Genomic DNA, 22,106 nt, shown 5'->3' with positions numbered 1-22,106 from the left:
AATTATGAATAATTTACAGGAATAAATTTAAAGTAGAATGTTCATAGAATCCTTTAAATTCCATCTGTTGTAAGTATAAATCCATGTACCATTACTCCTATTAAATACTAGACTGTATAAGTGGGATTACATAAGTCAGTTTAAAATCCAGGATGCAAAGAAAGGGTGGAAGATTAAGATGCCTTTCCCAAACAGTTATGCACCTTAGATTAAATAGCAAATGCCTACCAGTAAACCAGAGATTTGGTTACGCAGGAGGAGCTAGGGCATGCCATTATCTTCTGACCCCCAAGTGACTCCCAAAGGATGGCCTAAGAATGTTTCCCTAGAATTAAAAAATTTATAGAGTAAATGCTTTTGTAGATTTTTATCAATATATTGGAAAGATAATTTTTTTAGTCTGCTGAACACCTATGGACCCCAGGTAGAATTTTTTTCAAGTCTGCTCAACAGCTATGAACCCAAATAAAATCTGGCCTATTGGAAGGAAATGAGTTAAGTATCAGGCCATACGATTTCCTTCTCATTGTACAAAGGACAGAACTCTGTAAATACAGATGCTATAATTATACAGCTTTGGGATAACTTTTGCTCAATGAGAAGCTGATGAATAGAAAATCGGTTCCCACGATATCTTATAGATAGGTATACCAGGACCTGAAGATATGGCACATGATAAATAGGCTTCTTTTTGAGGAAAGAAGATATAGAAAAGATAATTCAAGGTCTTATGACTGAACCACTGAAAGCTGTCTAAAATTTTGATGGCTGCAAGAAAAAATGAACAACTGATAGCAACTTATTTGGCAAATGCCTACAGAGAACTAATGATGTGGCAAGCACTGTTCTACATGCCCTACAAATAGCATTCCATTGAATACACTAAACAGCCCGTGACAGATACCAATATCTTTCCTATTTTACAAAGGAGGAAACTGAGTCACAGAGAAGTTAAATAACTTGCCCAAGGGCACACAGCTAGTCAGAGGCAGAACTGGAGTTCAAACCAAGGTGGCTGGCTCCTCACTGTGTCTGCTCAATGACTAACTCTGCTATTCCTCCCAAGAATCTGATGGGAAGAGGTTACCATGCACACCCCAAGCAGGGTACAGGGTTTTTCTAAATGGGCACATTATGTGATGTCACCTTTGGGCTCCTAGAATCAGCTCTTCATGGTCTAATTCTCACTAGCATTGACAAGATGGGGTTTATCTCTCAGCTCAAGAAAATAGTCATAACCTGGCCGGGCGCGGTGGCTCAAGCCTGTAATCCCAGCACTTTGGGAGGCCGAGACGGGCGGATCACAAGGTCAGGAGATTGAGACCATCCTAGCTAACGCGGTGAAACCCCGTCTGTACTAAAAAATACAAAAAACTAGCCGGGCGAGGTGGCGGGCGCCTGTAGTCCCAGCTACTCGGGAGGCTAGAGACAGGAATAAGCGTGAACCTGGGAAGTGGAGGAGCAGTGAGCCGAGATCCGCCTGCACTCCAGCCTGAAGATAGGCGAGACTCCGTCTCAAAAAAAAAAAAAAAAAGAAAAAAAAGAAAATAGTCATAACCTATTCCAGATAGGAAACCTTGCATGACCTACCACATCACCTATGGAAATGTGCTGCATGAAAAAGAAAAATCAATAACTGGATAAAGGTTTTTTTCCAGAAATGGCAGAGGAGAATTTTCATCATAAATAATTTCCTAAAATGAGATTGATTTACTATGGAATTTCATTCCTGCCAATACTGGTTGTTATGGCCTCAGGGCCTTAGAGTAAAAAACAAAGCTACATTCACTATTGGTTTTTTGGGCTTAAGTGCTGCTATCTGGGAGGTCAAAGAGAAGTAGCCACATAGGTTACTGTAACTGCATATCTAAAGGTCAGGTTCAACAACAGCATTTAAACTGGTGTTCAGGGAGTCAACTAGTCTGGGGCAAGCACTGGCTAATGTTCACCCAGTCTTGTCTGCAGTGGGGGTCTGTAAAGGAGAACATCCCCAGTGGGGTTACCACTCATGTCAGCTTGCAATGGTAATATGTTTCGCGAATGAATGAATATATGAAAACACACACACACATGCGCGCGCGCACACACACACACTAAACAAGTCTGATATAGACCTGTAAACTGTATAAGCAACAATGCTGCTTGACTCTTTACAAGCGTGTATGTACACATGTGTATAACGCCTCATTTTGAGCTCGGGGACAACCTGTGAAGGACAGTTTGTTGTGGGTGAATCAAAAAGATTCCTTCAATGGCTGAGGTAAAGAGGCAAGATTTGGTGGATCTGATAATGTGAGGTCAGGAGAAATGGATCCTGACAGCCAGTTGAGATTGAGTTTACAATGTGATCAGCATGTACACATGAGTAATATTGTAATGAGTGCAAATCCAAGATGGAAAGAGCCAACTAGAAAATGTGTTCCCTAGTGTCAGAAAGCCATCTCATCACGTCCGAATCACAAGTCATTCAGCCTCATCCCACCCAGAAGTGGGTCCTGCTACTTATTAAACACTCAGAGGTATCTTTAGTGTAAATGCCTTCCATTTGGGAGAAAACACCTCTGGATGCTCTCCTTTCACAGATGATGTTTATATAACAATATACATTTGTATGGGGAAGTCTTTGGTAAATGAAAGTGCTTCTTCACCTTCATTGACTGCCCCCATACTTTGGCCCCATGTAATCACATCTGTGACAGCTGCTTTTATCTCACGGGAACTCTGAATTCTTCCTTTCACAGAGTTCCTTTTTGAGCATAAGTTCCAGAGGACAAAGATGAAGCTCTAATTTTATGGATACTTCATTTGTTTTCCTTCTTCATGATATGTTTGTGCTCAAATGCCAAAAATAAAAATCAATTTTTTTTGGGCAGAGGCGCCCAGTGGCTCCGCGGCTGTAATTCCAGCACACTGGGAGGCGGCGAGGCAGATGGATCACCAGAGTCAGGAGTTGAGACCAGCCTGGCTGACATGGCAAAACCCATCTCCACTAAAATACAAAAATTAGCCAGACATGGTGGTGCATGCCTGTATCCTGGCCTTCTCAAGAGGCTGAGGCAGGAGAATTGCTTGAACCTGGGAGGTGGAGGTGGCAGTGAGCCAGATAGCACTGCATTCCAGTCTAGGTGACAGAGTGAGACTCTGTCTCAAAACAAACAAATAAATAAAAATAAAGAAATCAATTTTTGGCCCACATACCTTGTGGCCTTTACTTCAAAATCAACATTTTCATTGGAGGAAGAAAGAGAACTTTCTCATACTCCAAGCGCCCTTTCGATAAGACCATTCATTCCCTTACGGCTCAAGTAGCAGTAATTTATAATGTGGCCCATAACACAAGAGATTCAGTTTTCAACCCATTTTCACATTCAAAGTATGAGAATAGCGGCTTTACTATTCCCTAAAGAGAGGAGCTATTTAACTTGTCCTGTGTTTGCTCTATAGAGAGGCATTAATGGCCTGTCCTCTCCTCTATCTAGGGATTAATACTACTGTCATCTTAGTAAACCACAGCCAGTAAGATTGGATTTTATTCTTCATAGTGAATTTTCACTCATTGCCTATTCACTTACCAAGGAGGCTGCATGCAAACATCTTGGTAATATAAACTGATCTAAATTTTAAGATAGAAAGGTTACAAAACTGCCTTTGAGTTACCTTCTCACTTTTTTGGATAAAAAGTCATGAAATGACTCTTTAGGACAAACAAAAATTTATAAAGCTCATTTCCTGAAACTTTTTTTTTTTTTTTAAATAGAAGCTAAAAGAAATAAGCTCTGGTATTTGGTGAGACAAAAAGCAAACCAGCAAGCAAATTGTTGGTTAATCTTAGTGTCAGCTTCAAGTTAACATTAAGTGTCTGTGTTAAAGAGACTTGGAAAGCCTTTACAGAACAAGAGATGTGTGAGCATGTGGCCAGCGGGAATGCACGACTCCTGTGTGGTAGAAGTGTCCAGGCTCAGAAGTCAGACTTAGGAGCTCAGGTGACTACAAGCAAGTCATGCCACCTTGGAGTTGTGGTTTCCCAGAGGTAAAATATGCATACGACTTCCCATAGCCACTGCTGAGAGAATTACATGGCTATGACTTTTGGGTGTGAGGCACAGGTGGGTACTACAGAGTTCCACTTTCTTGTTTTCCTTCTCCACCATCTCTGAGGCCCCCTAGTTTCCTGCACTGAAATCTCCTCTCTCTCTCTCTCACATACACACACACACACATATGCATGAACACTCGCACTTCCCTAGCACCCCTCAGGAGAGACTGCTAGAGCGTTAGTTCAGTGGGCAGGGGAGCCATATGTCTGCTCATTGCCTCACAAAGGAACCACATTTTGGTTGAGACAGCAATACATGGTTTGGGGTTTCTGGCCAGGCCAGTCCAGGTCTCCTGTCAGGCTCTCACCTCCCTCAGAACCTGCTTTCAAACTCACTTTCTCCAGAACACTTCCTGAAGGCTCTCCTCAGGGTTCACACAATGATCTGGATTTCCTGAGGTCTGTAAAGCCTTGCTTGCCTGCAGCCAGTGCTCACTCTGTCCAGTGCCATTGCCTGTTGTACATGCACCAGGGCTGCTATGCCAGGAGGCCACTTACATGAATGTGTGCTCTAAGCTGCTTCAGGAATATCGACCCGTCCCTTCAATTGCGGGTGATTCAAATGCTCTAGGAAGCCCTTTCCTGCCCAGCAGTGCCTCACCAAGAGCGGTTAGTGAATCTGGCCAGGGCAGTGGTGCTTACACTCTATGGCAGTGTGCCCGCAAGTAGAGGAGACCCCAGTGGCCTCTAATCCCAGCCTCTTCCACCTTCCTCCTAAATATACGGCCGAACATTAAAAGCTGCTGTACGTTGAGTACCTCTTGATCTCTGGTGGGCATCTTTTGCACTTCTTTGTCAAAGTGGTAGACACTAGGACTGGGATAGAGTTGCACATGAGTTTAATTTGGAAGGCATGACATCTTTATAATATATTAAGCGTTTATTTAGTCTTTATGTTCTTCAGAAATGATGATTGTGATGATTTTGCCATAAAGTTCTTAAATATTTCTTTTGGGTTAATCCTTAGTATTTTCTGGTTTTGTTGCATTTGTGAGGTGGGGTCTTCATTGCTTTCATGTTTAAATAATCCTTTAGTTCCTTGATCCCCAACATTTTTGGCACCAGGGACTGGTTTTGTAGAAGACAATTTTCCACCGGTGGGTGTGGGAGTGAGAGTGGTGGGGATGGTTTTGGGATGAAACTGTTCTACTTCCGGGAATTAATAGGAAAATTTAGATTCTCATAAGAGCCACAACCTAGATTCCTCATATGCACAGTTCACCATAGAGTTAGGTGCTCCTATGAGAACTAGATACCTCCTATGATCGACAGGGCCCGGGCTCAGGTGGTCATGTTTCATGCAGCTGCTCACCTCTGCTGTGTGGCCCAGTTCCTGATGGAGGCATGAACTGGAGTACCAGTCACGGCCTGCTTTAGTTCAATTACAGGTGCATTAGAGTAGTATTATTCTACTTTTATGTTTTATGCTTTTTATGTTTCTTAAAAGGTGTCTAGTGCAATTTGTTAAATGTGGTATTAATACAACTTGTTATAGTGAAAAAATGTAAATCAAAATTTGAATCTACACAAGGAAGGAGAGTACTATAATTGTAGGAGAGTGTGCAAGAGTCCACAGAAAATGAATAAGAACCTTCAGTTTTGCACTTTCCTTCTCAAACTCAATACTAAATTAAAGTGCATGCTATTTTACAGGTGTTTGATTTCTCTAAAGGAATGAATGGTTAAAACAATAAAACATCTTAGCATCTTGTTTAGATGGTAATTCCTACCAGACATATAAAATTGGAAAAGGCAGGGAATGTAATAAAGGGAAAAGGAGAACTATACGGTATATCAAAGAAAATGAAAGGAAGCGAGAGAGAGAAAGAAAGCATTTGGATGGAAGAGAGGAATAAAGGAGGCGGAGAACTGCATCCAGGAGTGTGTGGGAGCAGACAGCAAACATTTCCCATTGCAGCAGTGACTCCAGGACTAGAGGGAGATATTCATTATACAGCAAATATTGACCGAGCACCCTCATTAATAACATCCTTGCTGTGCTGGTACTATACAATGGTGGCCAAACCAGATGTGATCACTGTTCATAGCTGCAAGAGAACCATCAAGTAAATAGAACTTTGTTGGTCACAACAGAGCCCTTTGACAGGGCATGGATTAAGAAAATCTACATGGCTAGAACATATATTCCCTAGCAGAGAAAATTATAAAAAGGCATTACTCATTCAATTCCTTGTAAATATGTATTGGGGGCCCACTTGTGCAGGCACTGAGATGAGAGCCAAGCCTGCCCACAAGGTCACTGTTCTGTTGGAGGTATAAGAGGCGAGACAGACAGCATACAACAAATAAGCTGCAGTTCATGGGAGGACAAGTGTTAAAGGAGAATGCAGAGCAGGGTGAGGAGAACTCAGATTCACTTTTCATTGTTTTGCTTCAATATTTTCAAAGGTTGCTTGAGTAAGGCCTCTGATCAGGTGATATGTGAACGGCGCGTCAATCTCAAAAAAATTCCTCAGAAATCCGGCATCTTTCAAATTCCGCAAATCAACAAAGATCAATTTTTCCAAAATCAAATCATCAAATCAAGATCTGGCGCATCAAAAGATCCGTCAGATCTCCGACTAGTGAGATGGTTTGAGCAGAGGTGAGGCATGATTTGACTTGCAGGGGAACCAGGATTCTTCTATGGACAAGTTTGGGGCATGCACCTTTTTCTGGGAAAGACTAGGGGCCACAGTGGGAAATAAGCTGGATTACATTGAGTCAACCAGACCCAGCCCTTCAAAAAGAGGGGAAAAATTCCATCTTCCCTATAAAATTGAGAACTTGAAGACTGGACAAAGGTTACACTAGGGATGGGAAGAAGAAGGTGAACACATTTGGCTCTAACTGGGCTCTACTATGGAGTTACATAGTGTGGTCCTGGGAAAGTAGATTTCATCGATCTCATCTGAAGCATGACATTGTGAGGAACTGCTCATGAGAGGTGGAGAGGAACAGAGAGTATTAAGCAGCAGCTGGCTCTGACAACCTGCATTAAAAGCTGGCTCTACTATCCTAGGACTGTGGCCTCAGGCAGATAAAGGCTCCTTGGGGTCTCTCCAGTTTCTTCATCTATAAAATGAGGGATAACAGATTCTCTGTTGGGCTTGCTAAGAGAATTGAGTGAGATAATGTTTGCAAGCATAGTGCCTGGTACCTAGTAAGTGCTCAACTGTAGAAAACCAAACACTATTATTATCACTATTACTCACTGGAGCAAGCAGATTCTATCCTGGTCCTTTTCTGTCATTTCTTAATAACATTTAGCATTTAACTGGCACTTATTCTCTGCCAGGCCTTGTTATAGTGCTTTTCTATATTAGCTCATATACTCTTCATTTGTTTTAGTTTCTTTTTTTTTTTTTTTTTTTAAATTTAGAGACAGGGGTCTTGCTATGTTGCCCAGGCTGCCCTTGAACTCCTAGGCTCAAGTAATCCTCCTGCCTTAGCCTCCAGAGTAGCTGGGATTACAGGTGTGTGCCAACATGCCCAGTGTATATTAGCTCATATACTGTTTAAAACAACCCTATGAGGTAGGTATTATTACTCTGTTTCTACAAATGAGAGTGGTTGAGGCACACAGAGGCCATCAGTCATCCAAAGTCACACAGCTAGTGAAGGACAGAGCTGAGATAGAACCGGGGGTCCAGTTTCAGTCAATCCTCACTCCTTTTTTTTTTTTTTTTGTGAGGCAGTCACCATCTGTCGCCAGGCTGGAGTGCAGTGGCGGGATCTCCAGCTCACTGCGGCTCCACCTCCCGGTTCCACGCCATTCTCCGCCTCCAGCCTCGAGTAGCTGGGACCACAATCCCGCCACCTCGCCCGGCTAATTTTTGCAGCATTTTTAGTAGAGAGCGGGGTTTCACCGTGTTAGCCAACATGGTCACCGATCTCTGACTCGTGATCCATGCATCTCGGCCTCCCAAAGTGCTGGGATTACAGGCTTGAGCCACCGCGCCCGGCCAGTCAATCCTCACTCTTATCAAATACGGTACTAGACTACCTTTCTGCTGATTCAGTGCTCATAGTTCTTTATCAAAGACAGGAAACAAGTTGGGTATAGTGGCATGTGCCTGTAGTCCCACCTACTCAGGAGGCTGAGGCGGGAGGATCACTTGAGCCCAGGGCTTCAAGTCTAGCCTGAGCAACATACCAAGACCCTGTTTCTAAAAACAAACAAAAACAACCGATAGAAAACAATTTTCATCTTGAGTCGTGTTCGGGATCTTCTGTGTTTGGTTTCCTGCTACTCAGCAGATGGAGAGAATGGCTTTGGAACCAGATGAATGTGGGTAGAGATATAACATCCATCTGGGCAGGTCACCAAGCTGCTCTGGGCCTTGGTATTTATCCATGAAGTGGGGATGATGAGATACATGAGACAAATGTTCAATAAGTGGAAGCTACTATTGCCGATAGTGATAATGCTATACTCTGTTCAGTAAAAATACTACCATACAGTAGACCCTCTATTTTTAACAACTTTGCTATCTCTTTGGTCAAGGTGGTACTTTTCATCCCTGAATTTCTAATAGTCATTTGCCTTGTGGTGACTGTGATTGATCACCAGAAAAGACTGTGGTATTCCCTTCTCTGAAGTCTTTGGGAGAAGATATATGCCTATATGCCTGCTGGACACAACCTGCCCGTTCCTGTCTAGAGATGGCAGCCTGGGCTGCAGAAACTTTAGGAGCAGTTCAAGATCACAAGTTTTACAATTTTCAAGTATTTGAACTGAAACCACTAAGGCACAGGACCAGGAGGACATGAAGGTGGAGAGGGAAAGATTTCACCATTTTTTCTCTATGCTCCTCTTTCCCCAAAAAGGTCAGTCCTGAACATCTTTATCCCCAGCATTCTATTTTCTTCTCCTTGTCCCAAACCAGAGGAAGAGAGAGCTTTTAAAAAACTCTCTCTGGCAAATGAAGTTCTTCAAGTCTTCCTAAGTAGAAGTGGTAGTAGTGGTAGTAAGTAGTAGTAGTAGTAGTAGTAATAAAAATCCATCCCTGATCCAGGGATAGGTCAGAGCTCTTGTGATTTAAGCTGGTGTCTACACCAGGAGAACAAGGAATGCTGGGTTGGACATGGGGTTACACAAGGAGGCAGAGTAGCAGAAGAACTACAAACACAGACTGTGAGTCAGGCAGATATATAGGTTCAAATTCTGACTCTGCCATTTACTTCCTCTGTCACCTTGCCTTGGTGGGGCATAGAGCCATAGCCTCTTTACATGTCAGTGTCCTCTGAATGATGGAGTAGGGCTCATGGAAGGATTAAATGAGATGGTTTATATAAAGCACTCAGCATAGTGCCTGGCCTATAGTAAGTACTCTGCAAATGTTGGTTGGTGATATCATTATGAGACAAATGATAGGAGAAGATACTTCTCACTGCAAAAGTGCAACATCCAGCATCCTTGTTTTAGGTTCATGAAGATGTACCCCTGAGCAAATACAAAGGCTTGTTTAGAGAAAATGTTAAAATCAATATAGGACACTGAATTTATTAGAAAGGTCAATTCAGATAGCCATGCTGTGATCTCAAAGACCAATAATCCTAGTTCCCCAAGTTTTTCTCATAAAGGAAAGAAAATATTTATTCCAACCATTTATCTGCCTTAAGCAGATTCTGTCTTTTCATGAGCAATGTCCTGTTCAGAGTTTTGTGTCCCTGCAAAGGCATTGCTCAGCTATGTTTGAACTAATCCTTCACTTAGGCAGGCTAACTCTGTCCCCGCTACACAGTGTGGTCTATCCAGAGCACACCAATGAACAATGAACAGTGGAACCAATAAGCAACGTATGTCCCTGAAACAGACTGAATTAGATCCAAGGTGGTTTCACCATGTTCTTTGGTATTCCTCCCATTGAGAGGTGAAGTCTAATTTCACCCCCATGAGTCTAGGCTGGCCTTAGTGACCGCCTGACTGATTGAATGCAGTACAAGTGACATCCTGGGATTTCCCAGGCTAGGTCATACGAAACCTTGCAGCTTCTGCTTGGTCTTCCTGGAAGGTTTGCTCTTGGAACCCTTAACTACCATATAAAACAAGTCTATCTACATGGAAAGGTCCTGAGACCACAGGGGGAATCAGGGGACCCCGCTGAGCCCAGCTTTCCACTGTGCCTTCCTTCGTAGGTGTTCAGCTTGAGTGAGGCCCTTTCAGACCTTCTAACCTACCCATCCACCAGCTAAATACCACCAGATGACCTCCGATGATGCCACATGGAACAGAATACTCAACCAGGTGATCCCTGATCAAATTCCCAATCCACAAAATTATGAGTAATAAGATGGTGGCAGTTATAAGCCACTAAGTCTTGGGGTGCTTTGTTGCACATCAACAGCTAATGAAACACAAACACTCCTGGAGCCTTGTGACTCAGACTCAGACTGAACCAACCACCAATGAAGGCTTTCGGTAAGGGCTCAATCACTGGATTTTGGAAGACAATGACACCTGAGTGGCACAGATGAGACAAAGGGGAACGTGTTTCCGTAGGCCATCTGTCCTAGATGCCGTTTTCAAATGAATTTGAATACTTCCCTTTTGAACATACACCAGATGCCAGTAGTGCCAATGCACTACCCAGCCAGGTGAACATCAGTGACATGAACGAACTGTTCTTTAGGGCTACAAGGAAGCTACGGACTGCTGCATTTATGCCATCAACTTGGTGATGTAACTAGCATGCTCTATGTTGTTAAAAGGTGGCAGTTTGGCACAAGGACATGTGAATTCAAGTGATTAGATGCAAACTAAAAGAGAGATGACTATTTCTGAGAGCTGTGGGTTAATTTTTTGGCTGTTCTCGGAATGGAAAATGATTGTGAATTTTGGGGGAAAAATACCAGAGCAATCTGTTTTCTTGGCCGCCTGCTATGGAGCAATTTTAAAGCATTGAAGTGCTTTCCATATTTTCTAATCACTCAAGTCCAGAGCTGATTATGGCTCTCAGCATCTCTCAGATTCACACCGCTGGAGCCTCCCACATCTTTCAGGGAGAGGTTTCACCTTGAAAGCAGGTGCCCGGATTCAGAAGGCACATCTTGCTACAGCAGGAACACACAGTTTAATTGTAGCACAGCTCACAAGGGCCAGGTGTTTTGGAAAATCACTGATGGCCCAACTCTGAGATAACCTAGATTCACTTTCCCTTATCTCACAAAAATAAAACATAACCTCTTCTCCAAAGAGAAAAAATGAAAACAAGCCCTACCAGAAACTGAATTCTTTCACACAAAAACCAGGAACATTTAGATGATTGAGACCTGTGGGCAAGGACATGCCTGCATTCACAGGAGTGCACACACACACATACACACACAGTTGTATATGATTAAACATCTCTAGAAGGAGCTTCATGAAACTGGAAACTGTGGTTTCCTCTGTGGAGAACTGGGGAACTGGACAAAATTAGAGGGTTGATGAAGGAAGAAGACCTTTTTTTTTCACCTTAAACTTTGGAATATTTTGAATTTTTAAAGATCATATATTGTGTTACTTTTCAAATTAATGAAATAGAATAATTCCAACCCTGCATATGGCAATTAAGATGTGCTAGGTTGTGTATTTAATGCTTTGTGTATATTCACTTTTTAATCTTTACAATAACCCTGTGATGCAGACATCATTATGTATTTTCCTGATTTTACAGATGAAGAAACTGAGATACGGAAAGGTTAGGTGACTTGTTCGAGGTCACATAGCCAGTAAATGCAGAACTGGGATCTGGACCCAGAGTCTAGTTCTGGAGTCTGTCCTTTTAATTGCCACATAATACTGCCTTGCCCAAAATAAACATACTCAGGCCCTTGATCATAATTGAGTTGGAGTAGATAAAATTGTTCCTTTCTTCTCTCACATAGTCAATATCAGGTCAATATCATGACTTTGGACAAGTTGCTTAATCTTTCTGAGCCTACACCGCTAGTGTGTACCAGGTATTCTTCTAGGCTTTGTGGATAACTAGTGAATAAAATAGAGTCCCTGGTCTCAAGAAACTTCCTGTATCCTGGTAGAAACAGACAATAAACAAACAATCCAGAAACCATAATGTAAACAATAAAGGAAAATTAAAGTGTTCATTGACAGATGAAGATTGGGAACCCCAATTTATGCTGAATGGCCAGGAAGTGTCATTTACACAGAGTGCTGAAAAATGGGCAGGAGTAAAGCAGGGAAAAATAGAAGCGGGTGGGGGAAAGGAAAAATATTATAGTAGAGAGAACAGCCTATGGAAAAATTCTGGGGCAGGGAAGGGGTGTGTGTCTGAAGACAGAAAGGTTTGTGTGGCTAAAACAGAGTGAAATTGAGTTTGGAGCAAGAAGCAGATCACATAGACCAGTGGTCCCCAAGCTTTTTCGCACCAGACACGGGGTTTTGGGGAAGACAATTTTTCCATGGCCGGGTCAAGGAGGATGGTTTAGGGATGAAACTGTTCCATCTTGGATCATCAGCCATTAAATTCTAATAAAGAGCACACAACCTAGATCTCTCTCATGCGCAGTTCACAATAGGGTTCGGCCTCCTATGAGAATCTAATGCAAATGCTGATTTGAGAGGAGGCGGAGCTCAGGTGGTAATGTCTGCTCTTTTCCTGCTGGTACCAGCCCATGGCCTGGGGGTTGGGGACCCCTGATGTAGACCATGATTTGGCTCACGTCCCACCCTCCAACTGCCATCTAACATGTTTGAATTGTGCATCCTATCAGCAAAATTTTAAAATGTATATAAATAGGCATCTATATTCATATAGATATCTATATTCCTATCTATTATATATAGATACACATACTAAAATATGAACAAAAACATTTTCAAAAATAGAAGCTAGGAAGAATGACAAAGTAAATGATGAAGGTGCAGATATTTTTCTCCTTGTTTCCCAAAGGATTGTCTTGCATATCTCCTGAGCACCTCATCCCTACCCTGGGACTACAGCTCTAATCCAGAAAGCAGCATGGCCTGTGTTAAGTGAGATTCAAAGAAACAGAATCTCTTATCATGAAACCATCAGAACTCTCCTGACTTTGAGGGGGGCTCCTTTTGCACAAACTACTAGTTGTGCAAGGATTTCACAATTTTCATAAGAGCCCTGGGAAGTCACTGAAGGTTATAAGTAGAAATGACATAACCTGATTTACTTTTTAAGATGATTACTGAGTGAAACATATGTCTAGGCAGTGGCAATGGAAGAACTGAAAGACCAGCTAGGAAGCTACTGCAGGAATGCAGGCAAGCAATGGAGATGGTTTGGAATAAAGTGCTGCAGGAGGGAGAGCCGTAGATACATTTGAGATCCATGTTAGTTGTGCTATATTTTGTGAAAGGAGAATAATGATGTTAGCTACGAAGCATTATTGTGAAGCATAAGTTTACAGGTGTGAAAATGCTTTGTCAACTCTAAGGTGCCAAAGATAACTTAATATTACTATAGATGATGAAACCAAATACTAGAGAGACCCTAACTTGCCCAAAGTCACACAACTGCTTAGTAGTTGGGAGGAAGGAGTTAAAGCAGTTGGCCTGCAATCTCTTTACTCCTTTCTCTGGGGGTGTATCCCAGGGGAAAGAAAAGAAAGCTGGTGACCAGGTCTAATCTCCTTGTCAAATGAACTTCTACATAGATAGAGTAATGATATTTAGGATGTCCCTGGCTAACAACTACCTCTAGTAAATAGATCCCAGGACCTGTGAAGGAAGGCTCCTTGGAGAATATCACATCAGCTATACAACTCTCTGTGGTATAACAGGAAGATGTTTTGTGATTGAAATGCCTCATGCTCTGCAAGAAGAGGCGACCCTGTGTTCCTTACCTATTATTCTGAGTGAGATGCGTGTCCAATGAAGGAAGATAGGTCCTTGGGAGCCATTCTTGGGTTGCAGATTTTTCTTTACCTCATAAGAACTTCTTGATTGCTTATATTCTTGAACTTATTTAGCAAAGCCTGATAGTGGATAAGATCTCTGATTCATATAACATGACTTGACAATCAGATCGCCTGGCTTCATTCAGTGGCACATATCTATTTGCTAGGCTCTATTAGCTCCTGTGTAACACTGAGCCCAATTATAAAGTCCAGGGATGAAGGGAGAACATACTTGGTTATATTTGAACCCCTTACCAGTGGCAAAACTAATATTTATTTGACACATCTGATATCTATCAACTTGAAAATAATTTTGGGGAATATTTACACAATTGAAGAAACACAATGTATTTGCCCTCATTGTGACTGAGTAACACTGGAAGTGCACAATAATGGGTTGTTTGTGATGGTTCATGTGATTACATTGGGAGGTGAGCCAGGCTTTTTGGGTCTCCAATGACAGCTCCCAAGCAGTTCTAGAAGAGAGGGCTTTTTAGATGCATAGATACTCACCTCCCACCCTCCAATTGCCAAAGAATCAGTACAGTCTCAGTGTTCTGCCATGAATATCATTCCCCAAACCACTCATGGACCTCCTAAATCATGGAGTTCTTTTTCTCTCTTTTTTAAGGTGCACAATTTATCTTCACACACAATTTTGTTTTGAAACTTAGAAATGATGACAAAAGAGAACTGTTACTTTAGCTGGAAGGGAGGGAAACCTTTTTGTCCTCTCTGCTTCATAATAAACTGTATTTATGCTTGAGGCATCAAAAGATAGAACCAGCACGCACACCTCACATCCTACTCCTGGTACAAAAACCACTGATTGTGAACTGAGCTGCTGCAGATAAAGCACATCAAAGGGCCAGGGCTGCTTCTGGCAGATGCTAAACAAGAGGAGGCTAGCAGGCGTGCATGACGACAGCACAAACATGTTTTATACAGAGAAGCCTTTTGACATCCTTTTTCCCCTGAACAAATTCCCAAACCAAAGCTTGATGTTTACCTTCGGCGAGTGGGTCAAGGGTGTGTATCATGAGCTGGAAGATGCTATTCCTCATGAGACTGTTGTGGAGGGAGGCAGAGCTTCCACCTCGCTGGAGACGCGGCTTAGCCTGAGCAGAGAAACCAAAGAGGTGGTTAGTCTCAGAAATGAAAGGCAAGTGCATTATAGACAAGATCCTCACTTAGTCTGGTGGCCACTCATTTCTGTCGCATGATCACACACTATTGAGCCAACCATTTTCAAAGTACATTTCAAAGCCCCTGAGGGAATGTCTCTCACATTCTTTCCTACTAAGTGAATGCGTTGCTTCCCTTTTTAAAAAGAGCTTTGTAAATGCCAATGTGTTATATGCTTCACATCCCTTCATTTATCTTATTTGCAAAATGAACCCTAAGAACTAGGTGCTATTATTCTTCTTGTTAGATAGACGAGGACATTTCATCTCAGAGAAGTGAAATGAGGTGTCCAAGTCACACCAACAAGAGGTGGAGGCTGGAGGAATGTATCCCAGGTCTGCTTTTCTCAAAGACTGTTCTCTAATCCAGTGGGTGGTCTCTAACATTTTTGAAGTGTGCATCCTATCAGTAAAATGTTTAAATGTATATAAATAGGCATCTATGCCCATATCTACATAGACACATATACTAAAATACGAACATATAAAAACACTTTCAAAAATAGAAGTTAAGAAGAATACCACAGTAAACGATGAAGGTGCTAATGTTTTCTCCTTGCTTCCCAAAGGCTCGTCTTGCACATCTCCTGGGCTACCTCATCTCTACCCTGGGACTACAGCTCTAACCCAGAAAGCAGCATGGCCTATGTTAAGTGAGATTCAAGAAGCAGAAGCTCTTATCATGAAACCATGAGAACTCTCCTGACTTTGAGGGGGGCTCCTTTTGGACAAACTACTAGTTGTGATCCTTTGGCCAAATAAATGGAACTGGTAGGTAAGAGGGAAGAATGAGTATCTAGAGATAAGGTTACGGACATACGCTTTTTCTTCTATCTTCAAAAGCAAACAACCTAAAAACTCCCAAACCCTCTGTATTTTGATGGGTTTTTAACCTAAATAGGAACTGCTGTCTCCCCATGATTGATTTTGTGCTGATCATCACAAGGGAAGACTCTCCGAGGCAGCCAAGCTTTATAGACAGACAGACTTAAGGAGTTGAAAGGTATTATAATGTAAGGCAGTTAATTTCTTATTGAACTTTCAGTGTAAAAGTTTGACATGTAAATTTTCTGGGGCAGGTAAAAATAAAATACTATTCTCCACTATGTCTTTCGAACTTCTGCATAACAGGGTTTTCCAAAATATTCCATCATACTCTAGACCCACAAGGGGGCTTCCCCAAAAGTGTCCTATGAGAGACTCCATGATCAAATACATATTTGATATATATTGAAAAGTGCTATATCCTAGCCAACTCACCTAGGGTTTCAAACTACACATTAGACCACTAAGTCTAACACTACAGTAATCTGTTTAACTTGATTAACTTGGGCAGTGTTTCCAAACTATTATCCGTAGGATCTTATTTTGTAAAACACTTGTTAACAATCATGGTCCACACAGTTGGAGACAAACATGAAACCCATAGAAAGTACGAGTAAAATCTCACTATGAGATACCCGAAGAAATCTGGCTCTTTTAGTGTGATTTATTATGACATTCTATTGGAAATCATATTGCCAATTCAATAGGGTTGGAAAAGAACTCAGTGGAGATTACTGGTGTCTCAATGGTGAACCAGATTATGGCTCCTTAATAGAAGAGATTGAGTCTGTGCCTGTGTTCTGGTACTGGATCAGGTACATTCTATGGGCTGTTAATCAATGTTACATCTTTGCCCTGAGCATTACAGGAGGAAGGACAGGGTCATATGTATCTTTATTACTGTTTTAGCCTTGAAAGTCTTAAACATTTTAAAATGCATTTTGTTATTAGTTATAGAGGATTCAGATGATTAAATTTCAAAATATTTTAGGAGCAAGCTTAGGAGATCTGAATAAAATGGAAATGTAATCACTGTTTGATGGCTGAACACAAGAATTCTGAAGGTTGTTTCTTTACTATGCTGCAAAATCTGAAATGTGATGTGTTAATTAAACAGGAACTCAGAAATGGTTTATCAATAATAATTTGTCATAACTACTATGGTCCTTATTCTGAGAAACTGGAAGAACTCTGGTGTGGAGATCTTCATTTGAAAAAGATTACATCTAGAGAAGTACTGAAAGCATTCTTTTGTGTATTATGTATATATTAAATATATAGGTCTCATGCAGCATTTCTTTTGATGAGACCAAAAGAAATTTCCAATCAGAGTATGTGCATGCAGATACACAAAGAAAACAAATATTGAGCATTAGATCCCACACTACTCCCAAATATTAGTTCAGCATCCCTTGGAATGCAATTTGGAAATATCTCACTCTTCCAACTCCTACAAAAGTTCATACCAAATGGAAGAGAAAATTCAAATTTTGAAACCTAGTCCCAGAAGACATGTGTTCATGAATGCCAGAATTCAGTCATCACTAATTGTAGCACAGAGTAGAAGTACACACCAGGGGTTAGACTATTTAAGTATTCCAAGGGAGAGAGTAATGTGTTGAGCACACAAACCCCTCTTACTCCCAACCCCGCCCCACACTCTCCACAGGCACACAAGCAGGTACAGACAAAGCTACTGCTTCCTACCGGTAGAGTCGGTTCATCCTTGTCTCTGGCTGCAGATGGCTGCATAAGAGAAAAAGGCAAAGACAAAAGACAAAGAAATAAATAAATGAAGAGTCACATATGGCATTTACATTTAATAACAAGCATCAGTATAGGGGAAGAGTTCATTCTTTCTGCTCCTGGGATGAGTTAAGCCAAAACAGTGGACTGAGGATGTATATTTCTAGCCAAAATATAATAGTTTATTTAGGTACATGATTCATTCTCCTGAAAGGTCAAAGTTTAATGGCCAACCCGAATGTCCAGCTATACAAAGCAGTTAAGTCAACTGTGGCCCAGCCATGCAGTGGAATACTATGTGATCATTAAAATGAATGATGTAATTCACATGTACTGACATGGAAAATATCCACTGATAACTGAAAAAATTAAACATTTATAAATATTTATTGTTTCATTTCATAAAGGAAAATAAATTAATAATACTTTAGTGCATGTAAATAAAAAAATTCTGCAAGAATGATACCAAACTGTTATTAGTGGTTGTTACTGGTGGATGGAATTGCAAAGAAATGTCATCTTTTATATGTTTTGGGGGGAGTCAGCATTCATTGCTCCAGGTATTGTGAATAAAATAAAGTTCACAGAAGTTAGGCCACTGAATTAAAGACTAGGATCATCCCACATGGAAATCAGATAACCCATCTTTTCTTCTGCTCCCTCACCTCAAGTTTTCTATTCTAAATAGAAGTCTCTGTCCAGTTGAGAAATGTGGATTAGAACACAAGGGCACATAAAGGCCTGGTAATCTGCTGGGAGCGAACGCAACTCAGACAAGGGGGCAGTGTAATTCTACCCACATGACGCACCTGGACAGCTTTTACTTCCTCAACTCAATAGGAACTCTCCTTCTTCACCAGAACCGGGCACCACCCTGGAATCTTTCCAATGAGATACAGGTGCCTGGTGAATAGTTCCTCATGCTTAGACACCACCTTCGTCACTTCACCTCAACTACAGGTGCAGACAGCAAGAACAAACTGGAACCCTTCCCCCATCTGGCATTCTGGTCCTCCCCAATGGGGTCTGAGCAGATGTCTGTCTTCAGGAATAATCACATACTCGGAGGAGAGTAGCCAGATGCAGAGCTGTTTTAAAACTTTCATGTGCTCTAGGCTTTCTGTTTTAGGGTCTTCCACACATGTCTTGTAAAGATATTAAGATGTCCCCACATCCCATCTATAATATACAATTCACCTAAAATATACAGTTTTGTGTAAAAAAAAAAAAAAAGAAGGGATTCTTATAATTTTGAATTTCAAATTATTTGCTATGTGCCATTCATTTAAGTTAGGATTAGCATGCTCAAAATCTTGCAAAGTGAAAAAATCAAATCTACAATTTGTTTTCATATGTAATGGATTTCTAAGAAGGTGAAATTTAATACTTAGTGAGGTTGATGTTAAATATTTTGTGGACATTCAATTAGATGTTCAATAATTTTGATTTTTGTAGACACCTTTTTGGATTCCGGAGTCAATACCAATGTGTTTTTATTGCCCTTCTGGTTCCAAGCATTTTTATGAAGAACTTGCAAGTCTCAGACATAAACAGAAGGGTTCTGCGTTGGTGGTAATTTCTGAGCACAGCCTGTGGGCACCACTAAATTTGCCTTAACCCTCAGGTTGGGGGCCCTCTCTTGGTGACTTCTCTAAAAACGCTAATAGGGAAATGTCCTGATGCCCTAGTTCCCAAGAGCCTGCTTGTGGAACTGGAGTGGACAGGAAACTGGCCTTTGATTCCCCACTTTCCTCTGAAAGGCACTGTATGATCCTGCTTCTCTCTGGCAGGTCCTCTCCTTTTCTTTCCTTCCACATCCGACAGCTCAACAAATGGCCTCACAGTCTGCAGAGCAATCCCCCAGGGAAATCTTCCAGGGCAGCAAGCTCAGCCTTTAGACATACATTGAGATTAACCGTCAGAGCATGCCTGGTCAGTTAGCAAATTTACACCTTGTGGCTAAATGGGAGACCAATAATTATGAGCTGGAATTGATACCACGGTGATAACACAGAACATGAAGGAATAGGATGAAAGTGGGGAGAGAAAAAGGTGGGCTTTATAAGGGCAGAAACGTCACCAGCTGAGAGTTTGAATTTTAAAAAGTATATCTCAATACATTATTTAAGGAAGGAAAAAAAATCCAAACCTGTCTTTTGGTCTGAAAAGAAGAAAAAAATATCTACTCTATTGACTTCCTTTTTCTCTCACAGCAAGGAAGATCATAAAACATAAAAGGTGGAAGGAAAATGCCTAGTACATAGATTCTATAGAGAAAAAACTGAGCGCAGAGACAGGCCTGAAATTCTCTACAAAATGTCCCACTGTTTAATGTCTGCAGTTGACATCATTCGTTTTCTTTCAAGTGTAATCTGCAGACATGAATATACATCAGGGTATAACATGTAAATTTAGGTATACACACAAATGGCAGCAGAGGCCATTAAAACACCCCTCTACTTTCCTTTTATGTAGCCCTGTTGCAAAAGAGATAAGAAGCGTGACATATGATGGTAATTGCCCATTTCTAGGGGCTCACCCACATCTACTGATAATTCGAGGTTCACCTGACTTAGCCTTGCTCTAATTGCATCTTGAAGCAGCCTCACAGTCCTGGCAATATGCAGCTGATTATGTTACAAATTCAGTTTTAAAGGGGTTTAATTACACGGGAAGTAACTAGTGAAGGTGACAAAGAAATGATTTTAATATGTATAGCCAGTGGGTTTTGGGTTGGCCTAGTGTTGTGAATTTATTTTCAGGGCCATTAAATACACGGCAAGTTTATTCTAACCCATGGGATGTTACAGAAGACAACTTCCTCAAAAGAAGACTAACATGACTTTAAGGATTAATCTTGGCATTCTTATGATGCATTTTGCTTTTTAACCCCCTTAATTTTAAACACACCAAAATACCACTCATTTGGGCTGTATTAATATGAAAGCCCAATTCCTGGTGGTCAGCATGCTATGGATTGGCTTAACAAATTCCTATAAACAAATTTAATGAATACATTGAAATAAATTTCCTATAGCTGTAGAAAAAAATATGTTAAGCCAATCCATAGCACACCCACAGCAGTTCTTCAAGGATTGTTTAAAATAATAAACTGGGCACTTAAGCGGGCTGTGCCATGCGACCTCGGGCACTGCCAACCGTGGGTGAGCTCTGGGTGTGCGGGCGGCCTGGTGCGGCGCTCTGCTGTGTCAACGTGTTATGATGCTGTCCCAAACCAACCTGGCTACTGGAATCCCCAGGAGTAAAGTGAAATATTCAAGGCTCTCCAGCACAGAGGATGGCTACATTGACCTTCAGTTTAAGAAAACTCCTCCTAAGATCCCTTATAAGGCCATCGCACTTGCCACTGTGCTGTTTTTGATTGGCGCCTTTCTCATTATTATAGGCTCCCTCCAGCTGTCAGGCCACATCAGCAAAGAGGGGGCAGACCAGCCGTTCCAGTCCTGATCCTTGGCATTCTGGTGTTCCTACCCGGATTTTACCACCTGCACATCACTTACTACGCATCCAAAGGCTGCCGTGGTTACTCCTATGATGACATTCCAGACTTTGATGACTAGCACCCACATAATAGCTGAGGAGAAGAGTCACAGTGGAACTGTCCCAGCTTTAAGATACCTAGGCCGGGCGCGGTGGCTCAAGCCTGTAATCCCAGCACTTTGGGAGGCCGAGACGGGCGGATCACGAGGTCAGGAGATCGAGACCATCCTGGCTAACACAGTGAAACCCCGTCTCTACTAAAAATACAAAAAAAAATTAGCCGGGCGTGGTGGCGGCGCCTGTAGTCCCAGCTACTCGGGAGGCTGAGGCAGGAGAATGGCGTAAACCCGGGAGGCGGAGCTTGCAGTGAGCCGAGATCGCGCCACTGCACTCCAGCCTGGGCGACAGAGCGAGACTCCGCCTCAAAAAAAAAAAAAGATACCTAGCAGAAACTATAGCTAAGGATTAAGGAATTCTGCAGCTTGTAGATGTTTAAGAAAATAATGGCCAGATTTTACAGGTCCTTCCCAAAGATGTTAACTGAACCTGCAGTAGCTAATTAGGACATGCTCTGTTTTTCATCCGTTGGCCCTGGCAAGAGCTCCTGACAAGTTTTTCCACAGGAATATGTATCATGGAAGAATAGAGGTTATTCTGTAATGGAAAAGTGTTGCCTGCCATCACCCTCTGTAGAGCTGAGCATTTCTTTTAAATAGTCTTCATTGCCAATTTGTTCTTGTAGCAAATGGAAGAATGTAGTATGGCTAATTTCTTATTACTAAGTAATTTATTTAAAAAATATCTGAGTATATTATCCTCTACACTTATCCCTACCTTCATGTTCCAGTGGAAGGCTTTAGTAAAATCAAAGATCAGTG

The 22,106-nt window shown here is 41.6% G+C and overlaps 1 protein-coding gene and 1 pseudogene across 3 annotated transcripts in view; one reads left to right on the top strand and one right to left on the bottom strand.

Annotated features, from left to right (window-relative positions):
• LOC116268660 (sodium/potassium/calcium exchanger 2-like) overlaps positions 1 to 21,075 on the bottom strand; it is an 81,057-nt gene extending 59,982 nt beyond the window's left edge. For all 3 annotated transcript variants that reach the window (XM_031661905.1, XM_031661906.1, XM_031661907.1), the window contains exons 1-3: positions 20,968 to 21,075; positions 17,689 to 17,727; positions 14,982 to 15,090 (exon numbers count right to left, since the gene is read on the bottom strand). In XM_031661905.1, the coding sequence (XP_031517765.1) occupies positions 14,982 to 15,036 (55 nt within the window). In that variant the 5' untranslated portion in view covers positions 15,037 to 15,090; positions 17,689 to 17,727; positions 20,968 to 21,075. The remainder of the gene's footprint in view (positions 1 to 14,981; positions 15,091 to 17,688; positions 17,728 to 20,967) is intronic.
• Positions 20,864 to 21,308, top strand: LOC116272985 (annotated as a pseudogene).
• The last annotated feature ends 798 nt before the right edge of the window (positions 21,309 to 22,106 follow it).

This window comes from Papio anubis, unplaced genomic scaffold (genome assembly GCF_008728515.1).
Source record: "Papio anubis isolate 15944 unplaced genomic scaffold, Panubis1.0 scaffold294, whole genome shotgun sequence".
Classification (NCBI taxonomy): domain Eukaryota; kingdom Metazoa; phylum Chordata; class Mammalia; order Primates; family Cercopithecidae; genus Papio; species Papio anubis.
This window is presented reverse-complemented; position numbering and strand designations above follow the sequence as displayed.